At 27.4% G+C, this 16,914-nt stretch overlaps 1 protein-coding gene across 2 annotated transcripts in view; it reads right to left on the reverse strand.

The window, feature by feature from the left end:
* The window catches only part of LOC107451685 (neural cell adhesion molecule 1), a 130,252-nt gene extending 116,679 nt beyond the window's left edge, over positions 1–13,573 (reverse strand). For both annotated transcript variants that reach the window (XM_087150048.1, XM_071180574.2), the window contains exon 1: positions 13,060–13,573. In XM_087150048.1, coding sequence (XP_087006174.1) covers positions 13,060–13,219 — 160 coding nt within the window. In that variant the 5' untranslated portion in view covers positions 13,220–13,573. The remainder of the gene's footprint in view (positions 1–13,059) is intronic.
* Between the last annotated feature and the right edge of the window lie 3,341 nt (positions 13,574–16,914).

Raw genomic sequence — 16,914 nt, forward strand, 5'->3', positions numbered from 1 at the left:
TTCATCTTGATGAACGTATCCTTATGTTTAAGCATTTGACCATCCCCAATGGAAGGGCTTATCGAACTCATTAGTGTTCTAATCTCTGCCGGGATTCCACCTTCCCCAAACCGAAGATATCTTGGCGTGGATCTGATTTAAAGGAAGCTTAGATCTCGCTTTGTCCAAGAAGTTTTAGCGACGAATAAATACTTTTAAGGTAGAATAATCCTTTAGAGTTTTAAAAGATTGGCAGTGGATTTTCGTTTCTCACGACTATTCGAATTTAAAATTCAAATTCCTGAAAGTTGAAGTAACTTTTGTAGCACTATGATCCGGAGAAGAGTTACTTTTCCAAATATTTTTGGTTTAATTCGTATGGGATTTGATTTTAAAAGTATGTAGATGATTATTGTTTGCTTCGGCGACTTCTAAATTGAAGTTACTAAGTTGCGAAAAGATTTGAAAAGGAAAAGTGAATTATCTCTGAAATAAACGATTCTGAATAACTTTGAATAAAATATTATTGTAAAATAAATTATTATTACAAATTCTAATCGTTGTTAGCAGGAAATATAAAAATACGAACACTAAATATGATATCACCAAGAAAAACAAGAATGAAATAAAATAATTATTTTGAAGGGTGAGAAATTTTTATTTGTATTTGATTAATAATTCGGTACTTGAATCCTATCTAAACTGTCACAGCTCGACATTCATTAGATTACGTTCATAATTTCAAAGATTTTGAGTCCATAACTCTTACTGACAACTATACAATTTCTAAAACAGCTTTTTAAAATGCTATGTAAACAAATTTATTGTCAGAATATATTAAAAAATAAACAAAGGGGCAAAAGGAGTTGTTTCGCTGGTTGGGAGGGGGAGAGGATCTATAAACTTTAGAACAAGCATGCCTTAAAAATGTAAGAACAGCACTTCACTAGTTGATAAGGATCCATGCAAAGCAGCAGGCTACGGCTATGACATAAATCATTTTGAAATGTCAATTAGGGACAAAGTCATACGACAAAGAGTTTTTAGAATAAAAGCAACAGCATAAATTGGCACTTTATAAAGAAAAATAAGCAAGAACAAGCGTTTTTTTGTGCCAAATTGAATTTTATTGAAAGTATTTGAGAAGTGCAAGTCTGCCAATCCATTTGTATAGGTAAGTACGTAGCGCCTAAATAATGAATTTCGCTGGCACAACAGCAATAAATCTTTTGAAGGGTTTTTTTCTTTCTGTTAAATAATAACTTAGAATAACATGACAGTTAGAATGCATTTTACTTTTTATCCGGAAATCGATGCTAAGATCTTATTCAAGAGCATGAAAGCAAATTGAAAAATAAATATGGCGCATTTTTATTTACCTTTTTAATATCACTTCCCAAACGATGATTTGTAGACTGTTTGAATAGATTTTGGAATATTAACTTAAAGCAAACGATGTATAAGAAACTATGCATCGAATAATGGAATATGTGAACGAATAGAAGAACGTTTTCATATTTCAAATGACAATCAATTTACACGAAAATGATATTGTCAACTTTTAACTTTCATTTTAATTCTTCTATTTATTTTCATCCCCCCCCCCTTTATTTTTTAAATGACATCAAAATAATAATTTTCCAAATAAGAAAATGGCAATAATAAAGGTAGGAATGAAAGAAAACGTAATAAAAATGACAATTCTTCAAGGAATTCAACACTTAAAACAGTTTTTAAAAATACAATTGAATAAACATGACAGATTTCTGAATAGTTTAAGTATATACCAAAAATTCCTCGCTTTTTTTTTTAATTATGTTGGACTAAACATAAAGACGAAAAAAGTTATAAAACCATTGTCAGATGCAATTTAAAATTAGGGATTTATGAATAACTTAACAACTACAATTGGGAATATTCGTTGTAATTTTTGTAAAAATGAAAAAAAAAAAAGTTTTAACGCAGGGTTGGCAATAAAAAAACATAAATAAAAAATATAAATAAACAAAAATAAATAAATAAAATAAGACGAAGTTTTTTTGAAGTAAACTAGAAACATAAAGATAACGATTCTTTATTTATGTGGCCCACGTAAATTATACGTACCTACACGCGCGCCTACGTGATATATATATTTTATTTAATATTCAAATTAAAAGTTTAGGTTTAAAGCAATAAAATAATCCGTCACACTTTTTCGAAAGATTAAAATTTGAATAAGTGATTACCATTATATTGTTTCAAGCACTTCATTTTCGGTACTAAAACACATCTAATTATGAAATTATTTAGACAATCATAAATAATATCCTTTGCATATTTCTTTCAGAACGAATTCAGAAATTTCCTTGTGTTTGAAAAAAATTTCGGCATTATAATCAGCTTACATTCGAATAAATTTTCAAACACATAAATCAGCGACGAAGATTCATTTTCAAGTTTTTAACCTTTACATTCTTATATTTATAAACATATTATGCATCCTTAATATTAAAAATATATTGCATGTAAAATAACCTAGATAAAGCAACTGTTAACACTATACGGCCCCCAGTGACCGGAAGAATTTTTAGTACAGATTAATATGCATCCTCTTTAAAATATGTTGTATATAAAAAATAACCTACATTTAAGGAACTACAAACACTATACGATCCCCAACGGCTAGAAGAATGCACGATTAATAAACATCCCATTTAAAGTACTATGGTTTTTAAAAACAACCTACATTTAAGCAACTACTAACAGTATACAACCCCCGATTGTAAAATTGCGATGAATAAACAACAGTCATACATCATAGTTGTAAGATACGTGATTGTGAAAGGGTTTTATTCCTTAGAACAAGTTGAAGAGTGCAACTAGCTAAAAAGAAGATGCTGTTCTGGAAGATGATGAACTGTTTCATTCCCTCCCCCACAACAGCTATCTATCTATACATCAATCTTTGTTGGTCAGGTAACGATGGCGCAGGGAATGATGGGAAGGGAAGATGAGCAACAGGTGGCCGCAGAGGTCAGTGGACCAGAACCTACTTTCACTGGTCGGAACAGTATTTGCTCGCAAATATAAACAACACCTCTAAAAGAATAACATTTAAAGTGGATGCGTGAGAAAGTAAAAAACAGACCAGTTTGATGAGCAAAGATGACCAAGGGAAAAATGTTTCTTCAGGGGGTTGGGGTACACATTTAATAAATAAAACTTTTGAAAAACTACGACTTTTCTCTTTTAAAATTTCTCGTGGATCTTAAGAAAATATTACGCAGCTCTTCAAATATTACATAAGCAAGTTCTTGTTTTTCAAATTTAGACCCCCCCCCCCTTTGTCAGCAAAAATAAACAGATATCAAAATACTCCTATGTTTGCGTGAAAAGTTCGCAACACCCATCGTTTTTGTTTTAAATTTGATTACTATTATTAAGGATAAATTCAAACAAAATATACAACTTTGCACAAAACAGAATTTATGATTCTAAATTTACGCCCTCTAGTCAATAAAAATAAGCAAATCTCAAACCCCTTCTCCTATCAAATGGTTATGTAATATTGAACGGCTTCTAATGTTTGTCACTAAATGCTAATTTTAAACTGAATAGTTCAATATTTTAAAAACGATTAAAGGTATTTTACTTAAAATTGCAATTTATATTATAACACCCAAAGAATTAATTTTAACAAATATATTTGTACTAACAATAAGTAACAAAATGGTGTAAAACCACTACAGGAAAAGAAATATATCAACACTCGCAGATATACATGAAAATGCTGTAGGCTGATTGGAAAATCCGGCTTGTAGCTGTTATTTGCAAAAATCGCCCAATTGGAAAAGTCTAAAGTATTTCCCATATTCACCCTGGTATTTTATCGATTCATTACAATCAGCTCATATGAATTTATGTTAATTAAAAAATATACGAAAATAATTATTCAAAAAGAATGAAACAAAGATTGTCCTTTAGTTAGCCTAAAGGTGAGTTAGCTCATTGCAATAAGCCCAAAAAACTGCGAAGCTGATTACAATATACTGGAGATTATCTGCTATAAGATATAGCATTTCAAAGGGACATCGCTTGTTTGAAAATAACCGAATTTTTCAAATAGCGTAAGGCACAATCATCTTATTGCTATACGATTTTTTAGGGATAATTCATGAATAATAAACTATAACAAAAGATATATTAACTTCATTTGTATTATCTTTTAAAAAGCGGGTTAAATAAATTATTAATCAAAAGATATATATAATTGAATAATTGTACTTTATTTGTAGAGTATAAATTTTTTTCTTCTTTTAATAGTATCCGGAATTGAGCGAAATTTTTCACCTCCCGATCCCACAACTAAGGTAGAACAACTATTAACCAAAAGATGTCAAAATCTCGAAAATGTCAACAAAAAAAAGTTGCAAATTAAATCGTTTGAAGAAAAACAACACTCAATTTATTTCAGAGAACAGAAAACAAATTTAATTAGGGCTAAACAATAGAAATAAATTCTCATTTAAACAAACTATAAATTATTATCTCTTCATAAGTCACAGTTAGAGATTAACAACGCTTGTTTGAACTTCAAAAAAGAATGAATAAAAAATAAGCAAGACAAATAATTAATAAAAAAGAATTTAGCAAATGACTAAAACGAACTACAAAAATGAAAACGATTTTCTAAAAACAAAACGATTTACAAAAGACAAACGCATCGAAATAATATTATTAATTCTACTCATTTAAAAAGTTTTTAATAAAACGAATAAATAAAAAGATTCGAAGTTAATTTCTCGATTGAAGGATTCGACAAATTGCTGTATTTTTTCCCCCTCCTATTTCTTTCTTCGAAATAGAAAAAAAAAAGTGTCAGATTTATCGGAAGAGAAACAAGTCAATAACCTGAGTTTTTTTTTATTCCCCTTTACCGTGAAATCGCATAACTTTATATTAGAAGTGGGGAAAATACGATACAAGGGAGGAGTGAGAATATTTCGACAGGATATTGTTCCATTCCCAAAAAGATCGAGAGGAGGTATGTCAAGCCACGGCATTCGGAACTTAATTCCGAAAAATATTTTGGAGAAAATTCTCGTGTGACAGACGAATACAATTACAAGTTAAATGAGGTGCAAAATAAAATATTACACGTACTCATAAACTGTAAAGGAAAGAAGAAAAAAAAATGTCCTAATAAAATTCTGAATTTTTTAAAATAAACTCTTCCAGGAAATTTAAGAATTTTTGCTTCAACTTCGAATCAATTGGGTTGCACATATTTGAACAGACTATTATAGTTTTATTAGAAAACAAATTTTTAAACTGACTTTCATTTTTAACTAAATAAAGAATAATTACTTTCTTAAATCGAGAAGTCTAAAAGATATTAAGCATAGTTCATAAAGCTTTTATTTAAAAATAATAATGAAATAGATTATTCAAGATAAAATACAAAGTTTACACACAATATTTTGTTTATAACAAAGCGTAATATTTTGTTAAAATAGAGTTAAAAGAGAGCTATTTTGTTTCTATTTTTTTTAGTAATTACACATTTGAATTAATATTTAGAATTAATAATATAATTTACGCCAGCCATACATTGTGAAAGTAATATATGTAACATACATTTTGAAGTTGAAAAATAGTGTTACATACATTGTGAATGTAACTAATAGTGTTTTCTACCTTCTTTTTTAAACTTCATAAACATAAGAAAGAATAACATAACATATGAATATAAACCTCATAAACTTAAAAATTATTACAAATATCCTAATAAAATAATATGTGCTACGTGTAACTAAACATTATCCAAAATAACTAAAATAATTTTATTAAATAAGATAAAAGATAAACCATTAAAACTTAAGTTTAAGAAACTGAAATTAAAAAGAATAATAACTGATAAATTTACTTAAAGGAAAATTTAATCAACTGACTTCATTAGCTTAAAATTCGAATGACATTTAAATTAATCTCAATGATGAGAGTATTTAAATTAGTTTTTAGTCGGAAGTGTTTTTGATAAGGAAAAGTAAATTACGACTAAAAGGGAATGATTCTTGAAAATAAAGAAAGAATATTTTGATTGGATAGAAGCGATAAAATAAGATCCTTCACATGGAAACAGTGAAATGCTTTTTAAAAGTCATTTAAAACTGGAGACGAATGATAACTTTATATGGTTTTAATTTTAACAGAGTAATTACTTTAGAAGAAAGTAATAAAACTATCTTATGTTCAGAAACACGATAATTAAAATTGATGTAAATTATAAGTGCAAGCAAATACATATCAAAGGCGGGTTAAATTTTATTCACACACATTAATTTTGTCAGCTTCAAAAGTGAAAATTATTTTTGTTCAAAAATTAAAGGGAAGTAAAGATTCAATAAATGTCATACTTATCATTTATACGTTTTGATTTCCTTTAATTTTTAAATTTACAAGGGAAAAAATCGTTTGCGCTTATAAATAATAATAAAAGCTGCAATTAATAAAACAGAATTTATCTTTAGAAAAAAATCCTCAGCATAAATTTAAAAAAAATATTAATAGAACAAAATTCATCATTTGAATTTCTAAATTACGTATAATTTTAATTTAAAAAAATGATAAAATCGTTTGACAATTCGACATAGAATAATCATTTACATGCATTTATTTATCGTCAATTTTGTCCCATTTTACAATATTTTATGATTGAGACAAACAATATTTATGGGGCAAAGTAACTGTTCTGACATGAACAATACCAACTGCATGCATTAGAAAATCTCCTTGACAAACATCCATTTTTATGTTATCGATTTCACTGATAATCGATTTAACCTTATAGATCAATATTATCACCATTAGCAACGCAAACTACTTATTCTGTTCTCAATAAGTGCAGTTTTCGAACAAATAGTAAATATTAAACTAGAATTTAATGAATTTCTGACGATAATCCCGTTGCATAAATGGAAAAGATAATTAAATTCTAACAATACACCTGAAAACAGAATTCTGTAAGAATATAGTAAAAAATAATAATAATAATATTTTTTTTTTTCTAGTAAGAGTTAAATTTATTTTTGGAGTAATATATAGAAGTTGTTTAAGTTTCAGCAATATTTAAACATCTCAAAATGAAACAAACGATAACAATTCCTTTTCAGAAAATAATAAATAATAACACAGTAAAATATAGATTTAAATAAGTAGTTTAGATGCATTTAAGTCTTTACACTATTGTTAAATAAAATAGCACAAATTTTCGAACAAATAGTAAATACTAATCAAGACGAAAATGAATTTTTTAAGATAATCCTATTCCATAAATTGACAAAGATAATTAAAAAATAAGAACACAACTGAAAACAGAATTTTGCCAACATTAATAATATAAAATATTTTTAAGAAAATAAATAAAAAAAAGTATTGTTTTTTAAAAAAGACTTAAATTTATTTCGGAGAAATTAATAGGAAGCTTTTCTTTTGTTTTCCTTGAGGGAAAGCATTATTTAAAGCACTATTTCACGAATATATAAATAATTATTATTACATTATATATAAACGAAAACATTATTTCACTTTCAGGAAATAATAACATACATCAAAATATAGATTTAAATAAGTAGGTAGGCTGCATTTTCGTCTTGACACTATTATTTGGGAAAAGAATAAGTCAATTCATTATTAGAAAAGCCATTTTTATTTCGGAATTCTTTAATAGAATACCATGGAACAGCGAATGTAGTAGTACCATTCTAGTGTTCTATTTACAAAAGACAGGTGAAACTTTGATAGCTGACATACCCTACTTTATTAACGGAAGCCGATATTTTTATAGTTTTCCAACGAAACTGCAATACTCATATTCATAAAATGAAATAGAATTATTAAATATACGAATGCGGTACTGTTAAAGTGTTTATATAAGCTTATTAAAATAAACGGAAACATGATAGAAAATAAACGAAATTTGTTCTAGTGACTAAGTTCTGACTGACGCATAGAGAAGATTTTTAAAATCTGAGTACATAGATGACGGATTAAATTATTTACATTTAACTATTATGAAATATACAATTGATGAAATTATTGTATCTAAACATAATTACAGCAATTCTCTGTAAATATTCTTACATATTTATAATTAAAGCTGAAACTTGAAATATTGTATTAATTCTTCTTCTATATATTCTCTATTAAAGTAAATCCTTTTCTTATGTATTTCTGGTCGGCTAATTGTAAGCAGGGGTCTGTTTAGAAGAAATTTGGGTCCGTTAACGGACCCTTCACAAAATACTTTAACTTAAAAACGGACCCTTCACAAAATGATTTTTCTTTTAATCGGACCCTTCACAAAATGATTTTTCTTTTAATCGGACCCTTCACAAATTTGTTTATCTTCATTATTATTTTATTAATCGAATAAACCCTTTCCAGGGCAGAAAGCAAGAAAGATGGATGTAAACGAATTAAGCTTTGTCTTCGGCAGACGATTCTTCCATTATTCGTCCGAAATGAATATTCTACGTTCAGCAGTATAGGCTAAATACCAAATATTTGTATGTTGCATCTCTAATTTAGAAACAGCAATTAATGTTTATTTTTTAAAATTTAATTTTTTTAATTATAATTTTACAGTGTTGAGCATAATCTTGTATGTCTTTACAATTTAAAAACTCCTTGAAAAAGTGTTTTTTTGCAATAAAGGACCCTATTTGCACAAATTCATAAAAGCGGACCCTGGTTGAAAGAATGTGAGTAATTTTTTCACAATTTCACGAAAAACGGACCTTTTACAAAATGTCTGGACAGACTCCCGGTAAGTGTCCAATTCCAATATTCAACATTATTATTTCAGGCTCATTACAAATAGCTCAAATATCTTTTGGCTAATTGAAATATGTACAAAGAATTATTCAATCAGCCTAAATTTTCCTAGGCTTATAGCATAAGCTTAATTACACCAGCACTTTGAATAGAGAAATATAGTGAACCAGTGTAACTGAGCAATAAGCTCAGTTAGTTAGCCGTGGTGGCTCAGAGGCTAGAGCACTAGCCTCCAAACAAGGTGACGCAAGTTCGATCTCAGCGATGGCTTGGCGATACGAATTCCGCGCCTGGCTTGCACCGACCACAGTGCTGACGAAAAATATCCGCATTGGTAGACGGATCATGGTTAAGTCCTCTTGAAGTCAGGCTAACAGTGGGAGGTTTTCGCGGTTTTCCTCTCCATGTAACGCAAATGCGGGTTAGTTATATCCGAAAATCCTCTTCGAAGGCAAATTTCACACAGGATTGGGATCTAAATTACAAGGATACGGATTTGAACATTGGTAGTCGTAAACTCAAAAGTTGGGTCGGCTGTTCAACGACGGTTATTAAATAAAATAATGATAGATTAGATTATAAGTATTTGTATGGGTTCATTGGAAGAGGTCTGTAAAAACCAGGATGGTCAAACAATGAATGACGTAGTTTCCTTTTGTCCTAAAAGTATCTGAGCTCAATGCAACAAGCTAGATAGATATTTTCCAACTAACTTACGACACATACAAGATTATAACATAAAAAACACTATGACTCAGTAACCGGCATAATGCGACACACAACCATTAATTAATAGGTCGATTTTTAACAAGGATTTTGAAATAAATGAAACATATAAATAATAAATAGGACTGGTATTACGTATATTCCCGTCAAGCATTTTCGCCAACATCGTGTCAAAATCATTTTAATTTCTTTCTAATTTATTTTCATAAAATCATTGATTATAAATTGTCAGAATACAAATATAACTAACTCATAGCATGAAAAGAAAAGAAAGATAATATTTAATTTTGAAACATTTCCAAATTTATTTTCAGATATAGCACAGATGGTCGATGGGATAAATACATAAGGACCTAATTACTTCTAATGTAGAGAAAAAAAATAGTGCAATTATTTCTTTCTAAATTTTTATGGTACCTATACTACAATAAAATGAAATTAAGTAATTTTTTTTAAAAATAAATTTCAAATTAAATGGTTGATTAGACCAGGGGTATCCAACTTACATGAGGCAGGGGGCCGCAGTTAAAAATACCAGTCAAATGGCGAGCCGCAACTTTATCAAAAATTTATATAGGACTCTTTACTGTTTGAAGGAACATGAAATATTACTGTCAGATTTTTAACAAGTTGTACAAAACAAAAGTATTGAATTACAAATAATAATAAATATTTTCTTCAATAATAATAAATATTTTCTTAAATTTCACAGAAATAAAGAAATTGGGTTTTTTTTTTTAAATGAAAGAAAAGTATTTAAACCCATACAAAAATTGTCCGTAAAAAATGACAACTAATATATTTTAGTTCGCGGGCCTAAAAAAAAAGGCTTCGTGGGCCGAATGCGTGGGCGTCAATTGGTAACCACTGGCTTAGACCAATAAAATAAATTTTTATTTAGAGAAAAATATATGGCATTGTTTTTCAAGCAACCAGAATAACTTTTTTTCTGATGGTGTTAATTACGTTAAAATTATAACAATTGTTTTTAATTACTTTAATGAAAAATTCGTAAATCACAATGGAGTTAGAACATATATTTAAAGTCACTTCTCTAGAAAGCTATTATCTACACAATTTAAATTACTAGCAAGTCCTCGATTTTGTGATTAAGATGGAACATTTCTATCGATTGAAAATTAATAACCGCTTGAGGAAGTAGGGAGGGTAGGAAAAAAAAGAGAAACTCTTACAAGATTTGCTTGGTTAGGTATTTTGTTCTTATTTTCAAAAACTGCTCACAGTAGCAAGATAGGAAAAATATCAGCGTCATGTTTCATTTTTCTTCGAAGATAATATTTTTTTTCTTTTCGTTTCTATCTTAACCATAGCTATTAATCAATCACGGTTTAGGCTTTAAGAATATCAAATTCTGTAAGAGGTTTGAAAAAAAAAAAGTTTTTCTTTTTTGTCCAATCAAAAACTCCTAATAAAATTCTAGGAGAGTATAAAAAAAAAAAAAGAAAAAGAGGTAAATGTATTTTTGGCGTGTCGACAACTTTTTTTTTAACGCATCTTACGTTTTTACTTATACATCTTTTTCCAAAAGATAATTTAATGAAGAACTTTACTTAGAATATCAGAGGTTAAAATTAGGAAGTGAAAGCGCTTTTAACTGCTAAAGCAAATGTAAGCCGTTTTCTTCTAATATATATAGAATAATTTGTAACTCAAAAAGTATTATAATTAGTTTTACTTTATTCGAAAACAAATATCTAGGTAAAACTTAAAAAAAGGACTGGATGCCGAGATTCCGTCTTCTATTTAAATTGTTCCCAAAGTGATAACAGCCAGAACTCGGTTTTTCTAATTACGTAATTTAGAATTTTAATGAGAATGCCTAATGCAGAAAGTGATAATAACAGCAATATACAAATTTGGGTTGTTAGCAGGAAAAAAAATTTTTAATTTTGACTAAAAACTCCACAATTGCGGAATGGTTTTCTCATTTAGTTTTAAACCATCATTTTTGAATAAAATACGAAACGGGTCGTATTCTATCAGAAATTTTAGTAGTAAAAATTTTTAGTTATTTTTAACTTAACTACGGACCTGGTTTATTTAAAAACTTGCTTGTGGAATTTACCTAGAATTTAAGAACTCTCTTAGTTTGGAAGCAATGAAATAATATCAATGATTAAAAAAAAATATATCTAAAAAAAATTAGTTTCCTGAAAAATGAAATTATTATGCCCCCCGTCAATTTTCCTCTCATTGTATTTCAGTACTCCTTTGCCTCTTTAACGATGTTTTGGCTTTTGTTACTAACGCCATCTGCCGGATGAAACCAGCACTACGATCAAAACATTACAGAACATAGGGATTTTTAAAGCGTTTTAAACTGAATAGAATACTGACTGTTAGAAAACTTTAGTCAAATCAATACAAAATTAATTAAAATATTCCTTAGATTTAGAAAGTGAATAATTTTAATGAAAATAAAACGAATAGAAAAATAGAACAAAACGAATTGAACAAATTTTATGAGAAAATAATACTCTCTGGAGCTCGCAAATCTTAAATACTATTTTAAAAAAAAGGAAACAATACGCATATTTAAAACTTACTTAGTTACTATTGATTTTACTAAAACTTTTATTAAGAAATTTCAACAAAATGTTGGATCAAATTTCGTCCAAACAGAAGTGCAACGAAAACTTTGTTCTATTATTATTAATATACGCATTTCTGATTATTTTCGTAAGTCTAAATATAATAGTTACAAAAGAAAACTTTTAACGTTAATAAGAATGAATTTAAATGATAACTCTGTTTTTACTTATGCATAAAAAAAGGAAGTACATAGTTGTTTTTTTATTTCTGACAACGTCAAATCCGATAATTATTAGATCAAAAAATAATTAAAATATCAAAAATATTTGAAGAAATATTATTACTTTGCAGTTTTCAATTTCCTTAGTGTTTCAATTAGCTTAGTATATTTACACCAAACGTATTATAAATATTATTAAATTAAGAAGAAAAAAAACATGCATTTAGATGTATGTTAATAATGTATAAAATATAATGTATTAAATAAAACAGATTTATGAAATATTTCACTTCACTTATTTCAGCTTATTTCGTTTAAAAATAAATAAAGTTAGAAAAAAAAATCCAAAAATTTTTTATTGTTTGAAACATTTAATTTTTAAAGTAATTTTTTAATAATAAGACAGTAGAATACTGACGATCATTTTGTCAAAAAAGACAGCAAAAAAAGAGGAAATTACATATAAACAGAAAGAAAATGAGTCATAATTTAAGATAACTTTCAACAATTGCCGAAACGCTACTTTACATAAAAACAAAAATTTAAAAATAAATAGCCGATATAATTACGTAAGCACTAATAAATTAATTATGTATACAAATTAGATAGCTACTAATTAATTACAATTATAATACTTAAGAATGATTCTGCGAATTGATTCTTTAATTATTTGTTGAATCGAAAATAACTTAATTAGTTCAGAAACATTCCGCCTATATAAAATCGCAATACCACGTGATTAAAAAACTATAAACAAATCTTACCTTCTGCATCCAAATCGGTGAAGTACTGAGGAGCAGCTTTTACGCCCCCTGTTGACAACAAACACAGGAACAATAATATAAACATAAGGCACACGCACAGAGTACTAGATGAACACCTAAACATTGTAATCCAGGAATTGGTCCGTTTTGCACTCGTCATAATCCAAGCGATATTGAAAAAACAGACGATAATAAAAACTTTTCTAAAACGAGAACTGCGGTTAGGAATTTTTTCTTCTGCGGCACTCTTGCCGATACAGAATCCGCAGGCGTTACACAGTCACCCACCACCGAGGACGAAAACGTGCAGACTAAAAACCAAAGGGAGATTCCGGTTTTTTCGTTCTTGCCGGCTGATGCTACCTCCCTCTCTTCCCTTCTCTCACCGCAAGTTCAAAATTCGTGATTCTTCCATCCCCCCCTTCTCCGCAATCGTTCGTTTCGTTGAGGATTACGATTATTATCTTTTACTCCCATCTGCCAGTTGTTCATTGTCTGTTTTCTGTTTCGTTGTATCGTCAGGTGAAGGTGAAAGCATTTTAGATTCGCGGCCAGTTGGCGGATCGGGAACAATATTGTTCGTCAAACTAATTATTATTTTTGATAATTCCGAATTGTAAATTGCTCAGCAAGAACAGAACGAAAAAAAATAAAGTGCTTGGAAAAAAATCGTTTTTTGTTTTACTTTAATGTGATCAATGCTTGGTGTATCAGAGCGGCAAGTTTTAAACTTTTAAGACAGTATAAAACGACATTTTGTTACACTTTTAATGTCGTTTGGAATGTAGCTTTTTTTTTCAAAAATATTAATTCAAACAAATATAAAATGTAACTTTTGTTAAACTTTATAATTTTCTTTTGAAAAAAGTTAAAATGACGGCAAATAAGTAATAATGTTTGTATTATTAATAATATCGTTCAAACAACAATAAGAGCGAAACTTTTGTTTCACTTTTACAGTTGTAATAAAAATAGCTTTCTTTTTCTTAAAAATAAGAAAACATTAAAATTGCAGCAATAATATTTATTTTTATTAATGATGTCGTTCAAACAATAGAAGTTAAAATGTCTGTTAATAAGAAATTAGGTTTTCATTATTATTGAGATCGTTCAAGCAACTATAAAAGTGAAACTTTTGTTTGACTTCTATGGTTATTTGAATGATAATTTTCTTTTTTTTAATTAAAATTATTGTTAATGAATAATACTGTTTTTATTTTTTATAACATCGTTAAAACAACTTTAAAAGAGTAATTTACGCTTATACTGTTGTTTTAACGATAACTTTTTTTAAAAAACTACTTACTTTTACTTAATTTCTTGTAATAAATAATAATGTTTTTAAATAATAAATAATGCATTTCATACTTTTAAGATATTTCTCAAAGAAAGTGTAAATGTGTAATTTGTTTACCATAATAAAAATGTTCTCTCTCTTTTTTTTTATTTATTTATTTTTTTTTTTATTGAAAAAGTAAAACAAACACCTGAGGACGATTTGGAAGAAAATGACATTATGGACGCTAATTTTACTGGCTGAACTTTATCAACATTTTTAAAACTTCATTACTTTATTTTTTTGCCGTTTTTTAATATTGGTTTTACTATTGTATTCCATTAATAACATTTACTCTTTTTAATCAGTCGGCTTGTTTATTGTGCTCAATATTCTTTTTAAATTTTTTATTAATCTTTTTTTGAGACTTAAATTGCCTGATAACTTAACCCTCCTGGCGGCGAACCCGTAATAACTCGGGAATCATATCTACACGCAAAGCGGCAAGCCCGGAATAACTCGGGTTGCCTATCTGCCTCTCTAGCGGCGCGCCCGAGTTTTTCGCTGGTATTTTTTTTCCTTCCCCTACGACCGCCGACTGGGTACTAATTGAGAGGTGGGGATAGCTGTCATCATAAATCACTATAACAGAGGAGTTGTGAGTCTATTTTAGAGTTCATAGTACATTAGTAGTTAAAAGGTACTGATTAGAAAAGGTTTTGGTGAAGTGGAAAAATTAATTTAAAGTTTTATTTATTTATTTCAATTTTTTTTTTCTTTTGCTAATACCAAATCAAACATTTCGTTGCTTTCATTGCTGTTTAATTTTTATTATTATTATTTTTTTTAAATTGAAGTTCTTCGTGGTAAAATTAGAAAAATGGGAGGGGGGAATAGATTATCGCAAATTACTTTCAAATTTTTTAATATTTGTTTATTTTGAATAAATTTTTGAATATCTCTATTAATAATGTTCTGCAGTTTCGTTATAAGTACTGTAAATTCGATATTTTGATAATATTCATTAACTGAATTTTATTTTGTGAACTTAATTGGAAGAGATTTTAACTTAGTTTAGATTTTGACTTATTTTATTTCTTTCCAACTGCCAGAAAGTACTCCTTACTTATTTTTCAAGCTCACTAATTTTGAAATGTTAAAATTTTACTTTACAAACATTATTTTAATCAGAGTCATTTTTTTTCTTTACATTATTTTAAAAATTTTCAAGCAAAGAAGGAAATGCAAAAAAAAAAAAAAAAATAATAATAAATAAATAAATAAAGAGCGAATAAATAAAATTCTGTTTTTTTTTTCTTGATGTTTTAAGCATTTCCTTTTAATTATCGCGTCTGAAATTTATACAGAAATAAAATCTTGAAAAAACAGAATACGAAAGACAGTTATTGAATTTTTTTAAGAAATAACTTGCATATTCAAAACATTTTTTGCAAAATCAAAAATCTTATAACTACAAAGAAACCAACGAGATTAAATATCTTTTTAGGTTTAATTTTAATTAAAAGTTTTAAGTTTATATTAAAACCATATAATAATACTTTGAAGCAATTTTTCCCAGCTAAACTCTGATTACTTCCTGTGACAATTTTAATATCAAGTGATACTATCAAGCAATTTATTAATAATGAGAGTAAAATTCTTAAAACTAAGTAAGATACTTGTTTTATTGCGTCATAATAAAGGAATTTAACGAATTGCAAATTAGCATGGACTTCGGATAGTTATTCGGATTCGGATTCTTATTATTTAACAAGAAATTGCTTAGTAGTTTTCTTATTCCTCATAAAGTTATCTATTATTTAATAAACTAATATTGATTAAAAATGTATCCAAAACTAACTTCATTTTACTACAAAAAACAAGACTAGGTAAAAGAAAGAGTATAAAATAATTTTTATTTTTTAAAAGTTTCTTTTTTCAATCAAAATTTTTTAATAATACTATTTTTATGTATTTGTTTCAAATCTCTGATTTAATTATAATCAATACATATTAAGGACAATAATCAAAGGAAAAGGCAACGCAAAGTTAAGTTTTTTGTATTACACAGTTCTTTACTTTTACTTGACCAAAAAAAAAAGGCCAAACAATCTAATATTTATTTAGTAAGGTGTAAAAAAAATTTTTTCAAAAATTAATATTTGAGAAATTAAAGAAAATTATTTTTACTAGATAATTTAGCGAAATGAATATATGCTAAGATAACATTTCGAACGGTTCAAAAAATGTTTAATTTTTTTACTTATGAATTAACTGTCGTAGAAATTTAATAACAAAATATTTGTTTCAAAAATATCAAATATGATGGTCCTGCAATCTTGGTAGGTATTAAAATTCTAGAAAACATCGTTGAAGGTGTCACAATAAAATTATTTGCGAGATAAAGTAAGGATAACTTTTAAAATTACATATATATATATATTATTATATTGCAACCATATATATATATATATATATATATATATATATATATATATATATATATATATATATATATATATATATATATATATATATATATATATATATATATATATATATATATATATATATATATA

The sequence above is a fragment of the Parasteatoda tepidariorum genome, chromosome 8, assembly GCF_982258835.1.
Source record: "Parasteatoda tepidariorum strain Cologne lab strain chromosome 8, Ptep-v5.0, whole genome shotgun sequence".
In the NCBI taxonomy this organism is placed as follows: domain Eukaryota; kingdom Metazoa; phylum Arthropoda; class Arachnida; order Araneae; family Theridiidae; genus Parasteatoda; species Parasteatoda tepidariorum.